Raw genomic sequence first — 16,441 nt, 5'->3', positions numbered from 1 at the left:
GTTTCCTTTATTTTGGTTTAGAGCACTACCAAATGGCCATCTTGCCCCTCACACACCTCTTGATTCTAGTGTGAAACATATCTAAGATTAATCAGTCTGACTGACTGATTAGTTTAAAACATTTATACAGTCCCCCATCTTAAACAACCCTAGACAACTTACAGCCAATAAAAAACAGAAATAAAACTAAAAATAGAAAAACTGGTGCCATAGCCACAGTACTCTAATGCACCCAACAATCTCATCCCATCTTGACCTCACCCTATCTCAATGCTGGGGGAAGATTCAGGATTTAAGTCAGAGATCACCAACCTTTGTCGGTTGGCGGACTGGAGGAAAAGGGAGAAGGAAGCATTTTACATATGTGTGTGCGCATGAGGCCACAAACACATGTGTTGCAAATGGAGCGGGGTTAGCACCCGCATGATACTCGCTAGCCCTGCACTGTTCTTCTGTTTCTGTACCCTGTGGTGCATCCGTTTTTGCGCCTTGCAGAGCAGCGGTGGCCTGCTTTTGTGCCCTGTGGCATGGCAGTGGCCCATTTTTGCACCCAATGGCGTGGCAGCACCCTGCAGCGTGACAGCATCTGTTTTTGCTTCTTGCAGCACAGTGGCAGCCCATTTTTGCACCCTGCAGCGTGGCAGCACCCTGCGGACTGACAGCATCCTTTTTTGGGCCTTGCAGCCTGATGGTATCCCATTTTTGCACCCCGTGGCAGCAGCCCATTGCACCCTGCAGTGCAGCAGCAGCCCATTTTTGTGTGGCGGTGGCACAGTTTTTGCACCCCGTGATGCGGCAGTATCCTGTTTTCATGCCCCAAGGCATCACTGCGGCATCCCATTTTCGCATCCCAAGTGGTGTCCTGTTTTTGCGGCCGTGGTGCTAGTGCAAGTGAGAGTGTGTGTGCACATTGGCCAGCCTGTCCGTGGCCCATAGGTTGTTGACCCGATTTAAGTGCTGTCCAGAAGGATAGACTGCTAAGCTTGTAAGCCGCCCTGAGTCTTCGGAGAAGGGCGGGATATAAATGGAATTAAAATAAATAAAATAAATAGATGGGGCCTGCTGAAGATGAAGGCCCTCTATAGCTGAGCACCAACCACCCTCTCAACAATCTTTCCTAAGAAGGGCAGATTGGAGCCTGGACAAAAGTTGTCAAGAATTGTTAGGTCCAATGCCCTCTAAGAAGGAGGTACACCACTGTATCCTTCAAGGCATATGGTATACACTCGTTCTTTCAAAAATGCACTAACCACAGCTTAGACTCTCATCTCTCAAGACTGTCACCTCCTTGAAATACCTCCTCTAACAAGTCGTTAACCAACAAAGAGGGGCATGAGTCCAGAACACAGGTGGCTGAAATCACAACCCTAAAGACCCTATCTAGTTCTTTAGACCAATCGACTCAACTCCTCCCAAATAATAGTGCTCAGATGTATCTCAGTCGCTTCCAATGGAGTTGCCCTACCAGTCCAGTTCCGAGTAAAATCAAGCAACTTTATAAGATACTAACAACATTTCTCACAGCAGCCCTGTAGGAGAAATCCTGGCTCCTTCTGGTCTTCTGAAATAGGACCGCTGGGCAGTTATCTGTGATCTAATAAAGAAAAAATAAGTACAGCTCACCAACCTTATCATGGCAAGGTATATAGAATAACAGAATTGGAAGGTACCTGGAGGCCTTCGAGTTCAACCTCCTGCTCAAAAAGGAGAACCTATACTATTCCAGACAAATGGTTGTCCAATCTCTTCTTAAAAACGTCCAGCAGAGCACCTACAACTTCTGGAAGCAAGCCGTCCCACAGTTTAATCTGACAGGAAATTTCTCATTAATTCCAGGATACATGTCTCTTTCTTAAGTTTCCATCCATTACTTCTTGTTTGTCCTCAGGTGCTTTGGAAAATAGGTTGATTCCCTCCTCTCTGTGACAGCCCCTCAATTATTGTAAAACTGCTATCATATCACCCCTAGTCCCCTTGGTAAATTCTAATAAACACTCTTACCTGTGCTTGGTTAACTTCATTCTTTGTCTTTCTCCAGCAGTGCTTAAGGTGCCTAGTCTCATTTCCTCTCATAGAGCTGCTTGGTAATCCATATTGTTCTATGAGCTCCATATGCACAGAGAGTCTGCATAGGTGCAATTTGCTCCAGTGCCCCCATCATCTGCTCATTCCAAACTGCAATGAGGACATTGGCTAAACCATGTGCCTGCGCTTTGGGGGAAAAAACCAAACCCTAAGCTGCACTGGGTCAATCAGGCATCTCTGTCTTACCATGTTCAGATTTATTCAGATAACGAGACATCAGTTCAATTCAATTTGTTCCTTTTAGGCATCACCTGAACTGTTCACTATAAAAAAAAAACAGTAAAAGAAGACAATAAAAAGACAAAATGGTGAATTTAGCCAGCAACACTCACACATGCAACATATCCAATAGCCACCCTTTACCTCTTGCAACATCATGAGAATATTATTAGGAACCCGCAAAAAAGATAGTAGCCAATAGGTATTTTTCTTCTCTGGCCAATAGCTGTGTGCAAAGGATTGCTACTCCATTGGGATCTGATAGTAGGCAGGTCTTGTTCTACCTTCAGTATGTTTTCTTCTCTCATGTAAATGTTTTCTCTGGAAGCAAGTTATGAAATGCAGAAGTTTTTGGTTGTTGTTTATTTATTTATACATACAAATACACAGACTTGTGGGAAAACCAGAAAAATTGTTGCATTTCATTCTTAAAAGCATTTTATTAGATTTTTTAAAAATATACCGGTATAATATACATTGCAAACTAAAAGCTGTATGTTTACACTTTTCAGATTTTCTGCACAGCAGAGGTGCAATTTATGTTCTGTTATGGATGTCTTGGATATGGATATTCACATCAGGTTGCTATCTCCTTGTTAATTACTTGAATTTTAATCAGATATTGAAAGGAGAAATGATTCACACTCACCATGTAATGAATTGTTAAAGGAAGATGAAAGGACCAGAAGAATTATGTGATATGTAATTTAAGGCAGGGCTTTAAGCTTTTGCTAAAACTGTCATCTACATAGATAATAGAAGAGCCTTCCCCAACTCAAAGCAAGAAATAAAGTAGTTTTTCCTACTAACCGTGGTCTTTGGCTAAAGATAAAACATACAGACATAAATAAACAGGACAGATTATAATTGACTGAAGCTTGCCCTGACCTACAGTATGTGGTCCTCAGCTATCTGCAGTATAGCATGTGGTTTCCTCTGCAGAGTCAGAAGAAATAAAGGCAACTTACACTGAGACAGGTCCTCCAGTCAAAATATTCAGATCAGGGAAAACGAACATCTCCCAAGATGTCAATCTGGTTTTAAATCTTCTTGAATAATATCTGAACTTCCACTTAGAACTTTGTAAAATCTAAAATGATTTTGCAGGAAAAGCAGAAAAGGACAAAACTTTTCTCAGTTCTCTCCCCTAAAAAATATTCAGAGGGGGGACATCTGAAAACCACACATATCAATATTATTTACTGTCATGCACAAGAAAAAATAAAAACAGGTGCAAATATTTATGATAAAATATTTATGACAGGACAAGGAAAAGTGAAAATATCATGAAATGGATTAGCAAAATCAAAAATCAAGTTCTAAACCAGAGCAAAAAATATATATAATGGATTGTACTAATGAAGACATATGTAGATATCCAAATGAATAATCCATGAAGGTTCTATAGATTTATAAGTCAATCAATAAAATAGAAGAGTCAGCTAAGTACATAATACTACAACAATTTAGTTGTTTTTAGCTACAATTCGTATCTTCCAATTGGGCAATGATAGGTCTGGCAGGTATTTTAGTAGAAGTTGCCAGATCATATCTATACAACTCCAGATTGGAAATAGAAATTTTCTTACTTTGGAGTAAGAAAAACAAATACAGTAATACCAATTCTCAGTTTGATCTTTTACAGGATGCTGTAGTAAAAGAGACTAACAAGATTGTAGTACCTAATCTCTAAAACTTCAGGCTATACTGTATAAGCTTTATTCTTTATGCTATTTATTTTAGAAAATATATATCAATGAACTAAAATTATTTTGTTATTCATTTTATAACATGGTGGTTTTTTTGCAGTTGAAACTGCCAGGAGCAGATCCTGCCCAGGCTGTGGCATATTCCATGTTTCTACGGGTTCCACCACCAGAAGATAGAAAAGATTATTCAAGGCATTTATACCAGACATTAAATTGTTCTGATAACTTAACTAATAGCATACATACAGTATGTCATGTAGTTTTAGAATTACATTATTTTATATTAGAACTGTAGAGATTAAAATGAAAACATTTATCTGAAAATATAAATTATTTCTCTTCCATAGTGGCTCTTGCCTAGGAAATAAAGTTCTATTCCAGATGATGAATATATTCTGTCTTTTCCTAACCCTGGGAAAAGATATATGAAGAATTGGGAAAGAATGGTATTTGACTCTCATTCCAGTATTAGATAACCTGGTGTTAGCATATTCAGTGTCTTCTAGAACTCAAAGTAATTTTTAAAAAAATTATCAGAAATTGACATTAAATCAGGTTTTGCAAGTCTCCTGGGATGTGTCAACTCTTAAGTTTGAGAACTATGAATTAGGCACCTAGGTTCTAACTTTTATTAAAAAATTCTACAAAACCTGATTTATGCAAAGGCTTTTCTCCCAACTGGACTGTGGATATATATACATACACACTTTGGGGAATTGTATATTTATAGATGCATAATTATATCAAACATTGTCTTATGTAAAGTTCAATTATATGTTAGCACACATGTAAACCTTTCCCCAAATTGAAGAAAGATCCTAGGTTTTGGCAATATAAAGTCTTCCCTAAAATATGTTTTTATTTCAGTTATTAAATAGTCAGCAATGCATGACTGAAGTTCAGAACTGCATTTTCCTTTTAATATGAATGTTTATCATCTTTCTCTTTTGCTATTTCTGATTTGATTAAATGGAACAAAAAGAAAAGAGAGATACATAGATATGGGCAAACATACAGTACATTAATGTACGGCATCTTATGCATGTATATGTGCAAAGAACTTTACACAAAAAATCAAGAAAATATGGCAATATTTTGTTATAATTACCCATACATATCTGTATATAAACAAGTTGTAAATAACATCAAATAGTGAGTCTATTGAGTAATTGGCCCATAAATTAATTTTTCTAATACTAAAGACAGCAGAATTTGTGCAATCTTGCTGCATTTATCAGAATGATGAATCGGCATGTCTTTGGAAGTTCTGTCCTTTTTTAAAAAAGGGCCAGAGCTTATGAGATCATGATGCTTTTGTCAGTTTGACTCTCCTTATATCCCACAGATGTCATTGGTTGAAAAACAAATTTCTTAGTGACTAGACAGGTACAAACAATCCATTTCTGTTGTCCAGATTTCATTTTCCATATGGTAGTTGTGTAATTCAGAAAGAGCATCTCAAAATATTAAAACCTGTCTCAGAATCATATTGTTGTTATATCTTCCCAGTGATTTTAGAACGTAGTGTTCACATGAAGCGTGATTCTTATATGCCCTCATATTTAACAAATTAGGTGCCTCAACTATTTCTTACTAGCTCTGCTATAAAAATACCAGTCCAGCTCTTAGTCCATGTAGATAAAGTTGTAACTATCCAGCCAGTTACAGAAGACCACAAATAATTAAAGGTAGATACTTAATGTAATGCACAGCGAGTTACAGAAAATAAAAAAGAACATCAAGAGAGAGCTAGAGAGCATTTCACTGAGGCTGCTATTAGCAGCACCATCTTGATATACAAAGGTAGATACTTAAATAAGTTGCTTCTGTTCAAAGAATGCATTAAAGACAGAGGTTACCCTTGAATTTTGCTTGGACATATCTATATGAATATGTGATTTATTTCTTCACTATCTAATTTAATAGTAATAATATAGTTGGAAGGGACTTTGGAGGTCTTCTAATCCAACCCCCTGCTCAGGCAGGAAACCCTATACCCAGTGCTTTTTTTGTAAAAGAAAAAGGTGCCAGAACTCAAACATGTCATGCCTTGCCTTTGCTACAAGGTTCCATCCAAAAAAGGTGCCGGAACTCCGTTCTGAGCGTTCTATGAGAAAAAAAGCCCTGCCTATACCATTTCAGACAAATGGTTGTTCAGGCTTTTCTTAAAAACTTCCAGTGTTGGAGCATTCACAACTTCTGGAGGCAGGTTGTTCCACTGGTTAATTGTTCTAACTGTCAGGAAGTTTCTCCTTAGTTCTAGGTTGCTTCTCTCTTTGGATAGTTTCCATCTGTTGCTTCTTGTCCTGCCTTCAGGTGCTTAGGAGAATTGTGGCAAACCCTGAGATATTGGAACACTGCTATCATGTCACCCTTAGTCCCTCTTCATTAAACTAGACATACCCAATTCCAGCAACTGTTCTTTATGTTTTAGCCTCCAGTCCCCTAATCATCTTTGTTGCTCTTCTCTGTACTTTCTAGAGCAGACATGTCAAACTCGTGATGTCACATGACATCACGCAATGTATCGGAGCTTTTTTGCCATTGCTGGCAATGGGGTGGGCGTGGCTTCCTGATGACGTGTCCGGCCTGAGGGCCAGCAGTTTGACACCCCTGTTCTAGAGTTTCAACATATTTTATTACATCGTGGTGACCAAAACTGGATGCAATATTCTAAGTGTGGTTTTACCAAGGTATTATAAAGTGGTACTAACACTTCACATGATCTTGATTCTATTCCTGTTAATGCAGACTAGGATTGCATTGGCATTTTTGGCAGCTGCAACACACTGCTGGCTCGTATTTTAAGTGAAGTCACTCTAGAAGCAAACCACGCTGCTAGCTCTCTGTATTTCTTAATCATCTATATTGGAGTCTTAATTAGCTGACAGGTTCTCAGTTAAGCCTAGGTTGACCTCCAGTTGGGCATCATATAGCTAATGTGCTCTACTAATAAGCATCCTGAGGCATATAACCAAGGCTTTATAAAGTGGTATTAATGTGATCATGATCATGATCTATTCCTGTGTTGGCTTTTTTGGCAGCTGCAGCACACTGCTGGCTCATATTTGATTGTCCATTAGGACTCCGAGATCCCTCTCACAGTTACTAATATTGTACCACCTATAGTACTGTACCTATGCATTTGGTTTTCTTGCTTAAATGTAGAAACTTGTTTTTTTTCACCATTGCATTTCATTTTTTTAGATAGCGCCCTATGTTCAAATCTGTCAAGACCCTTCTGTATCTTAAGCCTATCTTCTGGAGTATTGGCTATTCCTGCCAGCTTGGTGTCGTCTGCAAATTTGATGTGTTCCCCATCTATCCCCTCATCCAAATATTTGATGAAGATGTTGAAGAGCACTGGGCCCAGAACAGACCCCTGGGGCACCCTATTACATACTTCCCTCCATGTAAATGCAGTTCCATTGAGGACCACATGCTGAGTACCGCCGGTCAGCCAGCTACGAATCCATCTGGTGGTGATGCTGTCTAATCCACATTTTTCTATCTTATCAAGTAGTAGGTTGTGGTCTACTTTATTAAATGCCTCACTGAAATCCAAGTAAATTATATCCACAGCATTCCTCTGGTCCACTAATTTCATCACCTGGTCCAAAAAAGCAGTAAGATTTGTCTGGCATGATCTGTTTTGACAAACCCATGTTGGCTTTTTGTAATGACTTTGTTTGCCTGTAGGTGTTTGCTGATTCGTTGCTTGATTATCTTTTCCAGAATCTTCCCAGCTATTGAGATCACGCTGATAGTTCTGTAGTTTCCTGGATTCATTTTTTTCCCCATTTTTGAAGATGGGAACTACATCAGCTCTTTTCCAGTCCTCTGATAGTTCCCCAGTGCTCCAGAATCTTTGAAAGATATACAGTTCAGTGGTTCTGAGATCACATCTGCCAGTTCCTTTAGAACCTTGGGGTGTACTCCATTTGGTCCTGGTGATTTGAACCATTATCATTTCCTTGCCTATCTTAACTTGTGTTTTTAATTTAATGGTAGCCTGCATGGATATTGGATCTCCTAAATTAGATTAAAAGTCAAAACCTTTTACCAGCAAATTGTCTGTTCTTCAAGGTGAATTTACCTGTTTATATTTCAGCTATTATTAATGGTTGTTTATGGTTCTTGTGTAGTCCATAAAAGTTCTGAATATATACAGAATTTTTTTTAGAATGGATGGGTTCAAAATTATGGGATTGTGATTTCATGGTCACAGTAGCTGGAGAATTCTGGAACTAGTTGAAGGTTAGAAGATGCAGATTAGAGATGGCCAAACTAGAATTTTAGTGTGATCTCCATTCTCCATATTGATATATTAATGTCCAGGGGAATGCTCCCTGTGTCCTTGCTGGCTTTCAGTTTGTAAAAAAGTAAACAGTAACAAGTATCACATGGCTAGTTTCAGATGTCAAATTTCACAACAAAATTTCATTTATTTCCAATTAAAACTCATTGGGAAATGAATAGTGGGAGAGCAAATTTTATTTTATTGTCTGGGCTATTTAACATGAAATGTTTTTGAGAGTAATGACCTCATTTACACAAATATGTGAGAAGCCTTTATGTATCTGGCTGACGGAAGTACAAGCAGCATCTATACAACATGGATCTAGAACAGGGGTATCAAACTGCCAGCCTGTGGGCCGGACGTGTCATCCAGCAGCCGCACCCACCCCATTGCCGGCAATGGCGAAAAGGCTCTGATAACGTTGTGCAATGTCACGTGACATCGCGAGTTTGACATGTCTGATCTAGAATGTCTAAATCACAGAGTTTTTAGGCAAGCTCTTGTAAACTTTGGCCCATAGCCATGGCTGCTAGATTATCAGGATATTTATACCTGCAAAATCCATCATAACTGATATCTCTAGTTTCCTGAACATTTAACTGTAATTCTCTGTACATTTAAATGTAATCTTTATAAAGTACTTACTTTAGCTGAGAAAGCATGATCATGTTGGTTGATTTTTTAAACAGTAACTATTTGTTTCAGTGAGTCCTTTGTGATTAAATTAATCTTATTTTGAACATTGGCTTCTGAAAATATGTTTTAATTGAAGATATATAGACTACTTTCCCTTGATAAAAAAATAGTATCCAATAAAGAAGGATAACAGAGAAGGGCTCCTTTGGAATTACTTCTACCAGGAATAAACTTTGAAGGCACTGCTTTTATTTGTTTTGCAGCAATGTCATCAAACCACGACACATGGATTACCCTGCTTTCTTATCTCCAGATCTAAAGGTCACAGTTGGAAGCTCTGAAGTGGAAATTCCTAAAGAAAGTGTAGAACACTACAAAACTCTTCAGCAAGCTTTGAAACAGCCAGCCCGAGAAAGGTAACAAAACTGATGAAAAAGCATTTCTCTCTTATATGTTAGCACTTCTTATGCTCTCTAAATGCAGTCATGCATTCAATATAGACCTCTTTTCTTTATTTATATATAAAAAAATCAACTCAACGAGGAAACAGATTGAATTTTACTTTTTATCTGGGACTGGATTGGGCTTTGAAAATCTGTGTCAATATCCAGTCAAAGTGCTTCCAGTTTTGACAGCGTGGCAGAACAGGCACAGGAAGACAGGGCTCCGTCTTTTGTGTTCAATTTCACCCCGCTGGGGACCCTGGAAAGTCACCCTGTAGAGGTGACAAGCAAAGAGGGGACCCTCATTGATCGCAGGAGGGCGGTGGCCCTTCCGTTTGATCCGAGGAAGCCCTCCAAACCGGCAGGGATAAGACTGGCTACATTCGTGTAGCCAGTCAGAAGCTGCTGGCAACATAAGACAAGCACTAACAAGCAACCTTTCAGCAACGTGGATGAAACTGGGTCAGACTCTATCCTCTATAACTCTAAAACTTCTTTTTGGAAAAAACTGCCCAAAGCACTCTCCCCGATGAGAGAGGGAAGGGGAATTTCCACCCCATTCCCTCAGGAAAAGAAAAGTGGCGCACTAATTACTTGAGGGAAGCAGAGAAAATTACAAGATTAATTTGGAATTAATACACATATACGGCTTTGAAATTTTGGGACTAAAAGTGCTTTTGAGACTTTTCTTTTTTCTTTTTTTAAAGAGATTTGAAAAGCTTGTAATATAAGTTTGGATTTAAAAAGCTGGAAAACTGTGCTAATGACATCTAGTGGTGAATTACGGCACTACAAGTTGTTATGCCTAAACTTGACTTGAAGCCCAGATTTAGGTAAGATTCTTGCTGTCTGTCCTTGGAAACTTTCACCTTTGAAGACTGAAGCTGGGAAAAGGGGAAAAAATTGGGGCTGCTTATCGGTGTGGCAGAAATGTACTATTTTGAAACCGGCCTGCCTAACTACAAATATAAATATTAACTGACTTTCAGAGCTGTATTGTGGAACTATTTCCTTGCAGGAGAAACACACTACATTGCTTGAGATGATGGAATATTTTGGATTACAAATCTTTGATTGATGAACAGTATTATAAAGATTACCTACAAAAAAATAAAATGGATGCCCCATACTCAGCTTTAAATGGTAAAAAAACCATCTCTAATACCTGTCCTCAAAGTTTTCAGTTTGACATACCACCAAGAAAATATGAAGATCAGAAAGAAATTCTCTCCATGTTGAAATCAATACAAGAGACTATTGCTTTAGCTCATGATGAGACTAGAAATAACACAAAGGAGATAAAAGAACAATTTTCTAATCTAAATTTACAAACCCAGAATATGACTACAAAGAAGGAACTAACAACACAGAAAATAGAAGAAAAACTGGAAGAAGCAAATCCAAAGATGGAGGACCTAAAGGAAGGACCTAAATGACAGATTCAGACAACTGAAAAACTAGAAGATGGAGCGATAATATCGGAAATGGAAAAGACATCTTACCAATCAAGAATTCAGGACACATTTGAGGAAAAGTAAGAAGAACTGATTGAATGGAAAATACAGCTGTTAGGAGAACTGGAGAAGGAGGAAGGCTGTTTAATATCAATGGGTTCATTCTTCCAAAAATACTTTAAATGGTCTTTCTTATTCCAAACAATATATACAAAAATAGAGGAAAAATTACTTGATGATTCAAATGCACTAACTTGGAAGGTTAGTTGCCAAAGAAAGCTAGAATAAGACTGAATAGAGGTTTTGATCCATTAGATGGGATATTATATTATTAACTACATGTTTGAATACGGTGGAGAATAGATAATTGCTAGAGATAGAAGTACTATTATAATTAGAAAGATAAGATTTGTAATTAGAATATTGGTATGAGAAGGGGAACAGGAAAATGTAAGAAGTCTGAATAAAGGAAGCTTTTGGTTACCCAAATATAACTTACTTTGAAATTATAAACAATAGACATTTTGAACACTGATGGGAAATTATTTTTTTTTAAAAAAAGCAAAAACAGGATACTGATTGAACATATGGATATTAAGTGCAAATGCAATTAAAATATGCTTTGGTTAGAAAAGTTATCTAAAACTAACATTGATATTATGAGAAAATGTAACAAAGATGATGATATTCAATTGTATATTATATTAATAACAATAAGAATTGTATTTGCCTAGTGTGGGAAAACAGGTACTACCGGAAGACGAGAGGAAACATTTGATGGTATAATATTGGATCTAGATTGAAGAAATTAATATATACCACTGAATTACTAATGGACCCAGACAACACGTTGTCTATTAAGTATTTGATTGTAAAACTAGAAAATTAATAAAATATTTATTTTTAAAAAATATCCAGTCAAGGTATCCGCCTTTTCCTGCTCAGACTAAAAGACATCCCCTCCATCTGATGTTTTTCTTTCCATCTATCTTTGAATCAGCAGAATACTCTACTGGCATAAAATTCACTGTTCCATTGTTGCTCCCTAGCCTGCCTCTGTATCAAAATACTGCAACTGCCTGACTTTTCTCCTGAATGCAGTAATTAATGGGTGATAAAGCCTAATACTTTCAGGCTGCCCTTAAGAGTTGCAGTGAGAGAACAAATGCTACTTTAATACTGGTATAGCTTAGGATGACTTAAACCTATCTTTTATGAGCTGGCGATGATGAAAGCTATGACATGGAAACATAGCAAGAAAACAACTGTTGCTAGGACATCTGATACTATGGTTGGGTACAGATGATGAAGAGCCTGCAGAAGGGATTCCAGGTTTGATCCTACGTGGTAAGTTTGGATTCCAAGTATTATTTGGTAAATTAAATCACCCTTCAACAAACATAGAACAATATGGGAACATAAAAACTTTCCAAGGCTTTAGCTTGTTCTGTAATATTAGAGTATGCTAAGGAATGGTTGACATTTTAACATCATTGATTCTTAAGTCTCTGTTCTTAATTTCTTTTTAGGCATCAAAAGCATATTCTAGCACCATAACTATTTGCTATTTCTATAAAAAAGAGGACCTTATGCCATTATATGCAAAGTAAATTGTGCTATGAACTCTCCGTTCTACTTCATTTTAGACTAGATAGGTATTGTCCTAACAAATAGCAAAATTCCTTCTTTCACACAGTTAACTCATGATCTAATATCTAAGAAGCAGGAGGGAATCAGCAGATGTACACCAGCTTCCAAGAGGCACCCAGTATTCACATATATAACCTAGTATAAGTGAAGTGTTAGCCACCTTTTTGAAACTTAAAAATTGCTGTCTCAGTATGATACCAATAGAATCCTTACAATTAAGTTATATCTATACTAATTAGAAGTGTACGTGGGGTTTTATGTATTTTTATCTGATTCTTTTTCTGATTCTTTTTTTCTGATTCTCTCTATGCCAATGACTGCATCTCAAAAGATCTCTCTGTTAAAGTATTGAAGTTTGTAGATGATACAACAGTCATTGATCTCATTCAAGATGGTGATGAATCTGCATACAGACAGGAGGTTGAACAACTGGCCCCGTGGTGCAGCCTGAACAATCTAGAACTGAACACACTTAAAACTGTAGAGATGATGGTAGATTTTAGGAGGAGGTCTTCTATTCTACCACCTCTTACAATATTAGATACACAATAACAACAATAGAGACCTTCAAATTTCTGGGTTCTATAATTTCTCAAGACTTGAAATGGACACCTACATTAGAACCGTCATTAAAAAGGCACAACAAAGAATGTTCTTCCTGCGCTAAATCAGAAAGCTCAGACTGCCCAAGGAGCTGCTGATAGAGTTCTACAGGGGAGTTACTGAGTCTGTCATATGAACTTCTATAACCATCTGGTTTGGTACAGCAACTAAACAGGACAGGTACTAATACCGGTAGTTAGGACTGCAGAAAAAAACTATTGCAACAGGCTTCCTATCATTGAGGATTGTATAGCGCAGGGGTCAGCAACCTGAAACAGTGAAAGAGCCACTTGGAACCGGTTCCCTCACAAAAGGAAATACTGGGAGCCGCAAAAAATGTGTGTGCATGTGTGTACATGTGCAGAACAGGGTTTGACTGAAGAGTGGAGCCAAGGCGAGATATGCACCTACCCTGCATATTTGAATTGATTGGTTGAACTTTTTTAGTCCCACTTTTTTTTTTTTGGACTGCACATGGCAGAAGACTGGGAGCCGCAGGAGACAGCTGAAAGAGCCGCATGCGGCTCCGGAGCCACAGGTTGCAGACCTGTGGTATAGAGCATGGGTCAGAAAGAAGGCTGAGAAAATATCTATAGAACTCTTGCATCCTGGACATAAACTGTTTCAACTCCTCCCCTTGGCAATACATGTCAAAACAACTAGACACAAAGAGTTTTTCCTCCATGCCATCACTCTGCTAAACATCTAATTCCAACAGCACTGTCTTATGCCTAAGGATATCTGACCATCTAGTAGGGGTGCATTGCTATTGTCCTGCTCATCTTTCCTATTACCTATTGGTATCTTATCACTATCACTTTCTTGGTTGTATCTTATAACTTATGATTATATCATACAATTTATCACTTTGTTGTTTGTATGTACACTGACAGCTTATGCACTGGAAGCAAATTCCTTGGCCAATAAATAATATTCTATTCCAATAAAGAATATTCTATTGCTCATTATATAAATGCCATCAGGACCACTTACTAATATTAACTGTAATTTAAGCAATTCAGTAAATGAACAGAGAAAATATAGAGGAATTAGAAATTAGAAATCAGCTTTAATATGAAGTTTCCAAATGTGGTCTTGGGTGGTTGTTGTTTGCTTCAGAATAACTGATTTAGCTAACATCAACTGCAGATTGGACTGATAGAATTTGGAGTTGATCCCTGATATTGCAGCCTCATATTATCCTTGACTGAATCAAAATTCAACCTCCTCCTTCTCCAATAGCAAAAAAAATGTCAATCCTGTTTGTAGATATCTATGTATGTTGCTTCCTTAGATTGGAAAAAATGAAAAAAGAATATCGGACCTTAAAAACATGGCGTGAAAAGGCTGAGTATTTGGACCAGCTGATTTTAAAAAGAGGACCAAAATCAAGACCTCTATCAAAGGTAATTTTATATTATAAATTAGGCAAACAGTGTGCAACCGATAAAAGGCCAAAGTACCTGTGAATTACAATTCTTCTTGGATCTTTGATATTTAGAAAAAGTGAAAAAGGGCAGCTGAAAACTGAACATGCAAGATCAGTTGCCCTTTTCCATTCCATTATTTGTGTTCTCAGAATCCAAGAGTTTTTCTCATCTTTCTCTTCCAAATAGATAACAGGACAGGAACACTCTTTTGCCATCCTGGTTGTGTGATGGCTGCAGCAGATATGAAATATAATCTTCTTGTACCAAGATTTTTAAATGTATCAGCTTAATTATGACTAGTGGTACTCATGAAAAAAGTTCTCTCATAATCTCATAAACATACTTAAATTCAAGAGCAATGCCCAATCATCTATCCCTACTGGGGTCAGAATTTTTTGGATATGGAATGTGTTTAAATTAGAGCCCCTAAATCCACAGCCAGAAAGAAGTTGAAAATAATGTAATCTTTGCATTAACTAGAATCTATTTCTGAGTAAGCTTTTAACTGCCAAGGGAATCTATTTATATCTTGCACACACTGATATAGAACCTTAATAACCTGTATTCCTTGGAGCAGGGAGTTCATTGGCCTTGCTTTTCAATTCAGACTTGGGACCCTAGTCTCAAGGAGATTCTGATTAATATCTTCTGAGGGTTCAGGTTTCTAATTTCTGTCCTGGGATATTAAAGTTTAGACACCTAAGCTGTTCTTTCAATGAAAATGCCTTAGCAGAGATGTGGCAGATTATAATTAGAGAAATAAAAAACACAGTAGCAGTCAAGAGTTAATACACCTAGCTACGACTCCATTCTCATAAAACATAGGATAAAGGCAGAGAATAAAGTGTTAGGTGGCTATAATTTTATTCTATCCAATAAAGTTTCATCTGGCAATTGATCTTGAGAGTCTGATCCCATGCCCCAATCATTATGTTTACAATTTTGTAATATGTTCTACAGACTAAAGTTGTACAGAGATGGTTTTTTTCAGTATTAGATAAATTATTTTTATAAATTATTTAACTATTATACAGTCATCACTGATGGCAGTTGGGCCGGGAACTCTATTGCTAAGTGACACAGCTGTAATGTGATCACACAGACTTACAGTATATGGGCAGTTATAATAAAAAATAAATACTAACACATTTACACAACTGAATATAAGGATTATTTGAAAATGGAATATACATGTTGATTATCTATCCAGAAATATCAGTTTAGACAAATACAGATAATCCTAAAGTTAAGACCGTAATGAAGCCTGCCCAGGGCTTTTTTTCTCATTGAACGCTCAGAACGGAGTTCCGGCACCTTTTTTGGATGGAACCTTGTAGGGTAGGCAAGGCGGGTTGTATGACATGTGTGAGTTCCGGCACCTTTTTCTTTTACAAAAAAAGCACTGAGCCTGCCCATTAGGGTCAGTCGTTGGAACAGCATCAAGTGAACAACCCTCAAGTGATGACCAGCCATCCCTGCTCTCCTCACGGGTCATTAAGTGGAACACAGGAGTGGGAGAGATCCTGGGAGGCCTACTGCAGGCACAAGCTCACCTGCTTCAGGCCTCCCCTACCCAAAGATATCCCATGCTTCCCTTCCTGCCTCACCCACTGCACAGTTGTCTTGCCAGCGAGAAACAACGGGGAAGAGAAATGCTGGCCTGTCTGTCTTTACTAATTCTGGCCCTGCCTTTCTGGGGCAAAAAATGAACTAGTTCCCTAGCCATCCAGAGCTTTCTGCTGGCCACCCGCAAGCTGCAAAGCTCTCCTGCCTCTTGCTAGGCTTTGGGAAGTCAGCCCCAGCATAAAAGCCAGCAATTTTAGGACGAGCTTCCCCAGACCTTTCCCTTCTTTAAGTCATCTCCAAAAGTTAGCCCACTAGAGACTTGTGCAGCAAAATGGAGGACGTTGGG

The 16,441-nt window shown here is 37.9% G+C and overlaps 2 protein-coding genes and 1 long non-coding RNA gene across 3 annotated transcripts in view; 2 read left to right on the top strand and 1 right to left on the bottom strand.

Annotated features, from left to right (window-relative positions):
- The window catches only part of LOC308675802 (cation channel sperm-associated targeting subunit tau-like), a gene marked incomplete at its 3' end in the record, with an annotated part of 28,659 nt that extends 23,271 nt beyond the window's left edge, over positions 1-5,388 (top strand). The window contains exons 7-9 of the mRNA XM_081341352.1: positions 2,817-2,885; positions 4,114-4,260; positions 5,359-5,388. Coding sequence (XP_081197478.1) covers positions 2,817-2,885; positions 4,114-4,260; positions 5,359-5,388 — 246 coding nt within the window. The remainder of the gene's footprint in view (positions 1-2,816; positions 2,886-4,113; positions 4,261-5,358) is intronic.
- LOC308668373 lies at positions 1,511-2,342 on the bottom strand. Its single transcript, XR_014026503.1, has 3 exons — positions 2,272-2,342; positions 2,002-2,175; positions 1,511-1,594 (listed from the first exon to the last, which is right to left on the bottom strand). It is a non-coding gene; the product is annotated as an uncharacterized lncRNA (long non-coding RNA).
- Positions 5,389-7,517: 2,129 nt separating the features above from the next.
- Positions 7,518-16,441, top strand: part of LOC308668341 (uncharacterized protein) — a 30,063-nt gene continuing 21,139 nt past the window's right edge. Inside the window, exons 1-3 of the mRNA XM_081328186.1 lie at positions 7,518-7,535; positions 9,213-9,365; positions 14,394-14,505. Of these exons, the coding sequence (XP_081184312.1) occupies positions 9,235-9,365; positions 14,394-14,505 (243 nt within the window). The 5' untranslated portion in view covers positions 7,518-7,535; positions 9,213-9,234. The remainder of the gene's footprint in view (positions 7,536-9,212; positions 9,366-14,393; positions 14,506-16,441) is intronic.

This window comes from Vipera berus (genome assembly GCF_964194415.1).
Source record: "Vipera berus genome assembly, chromosome: 1".
Lineage (NCBI taxonomy): Eukaryota > Metazoa > Chordata > Lepidosauria > Squamata > Viperidae > Vipera > Vipera berus.
Note: the sequence above shows the minus strand (reverse complement) of the source record. Positions and strands in the feature narration are given on the sequence as shown.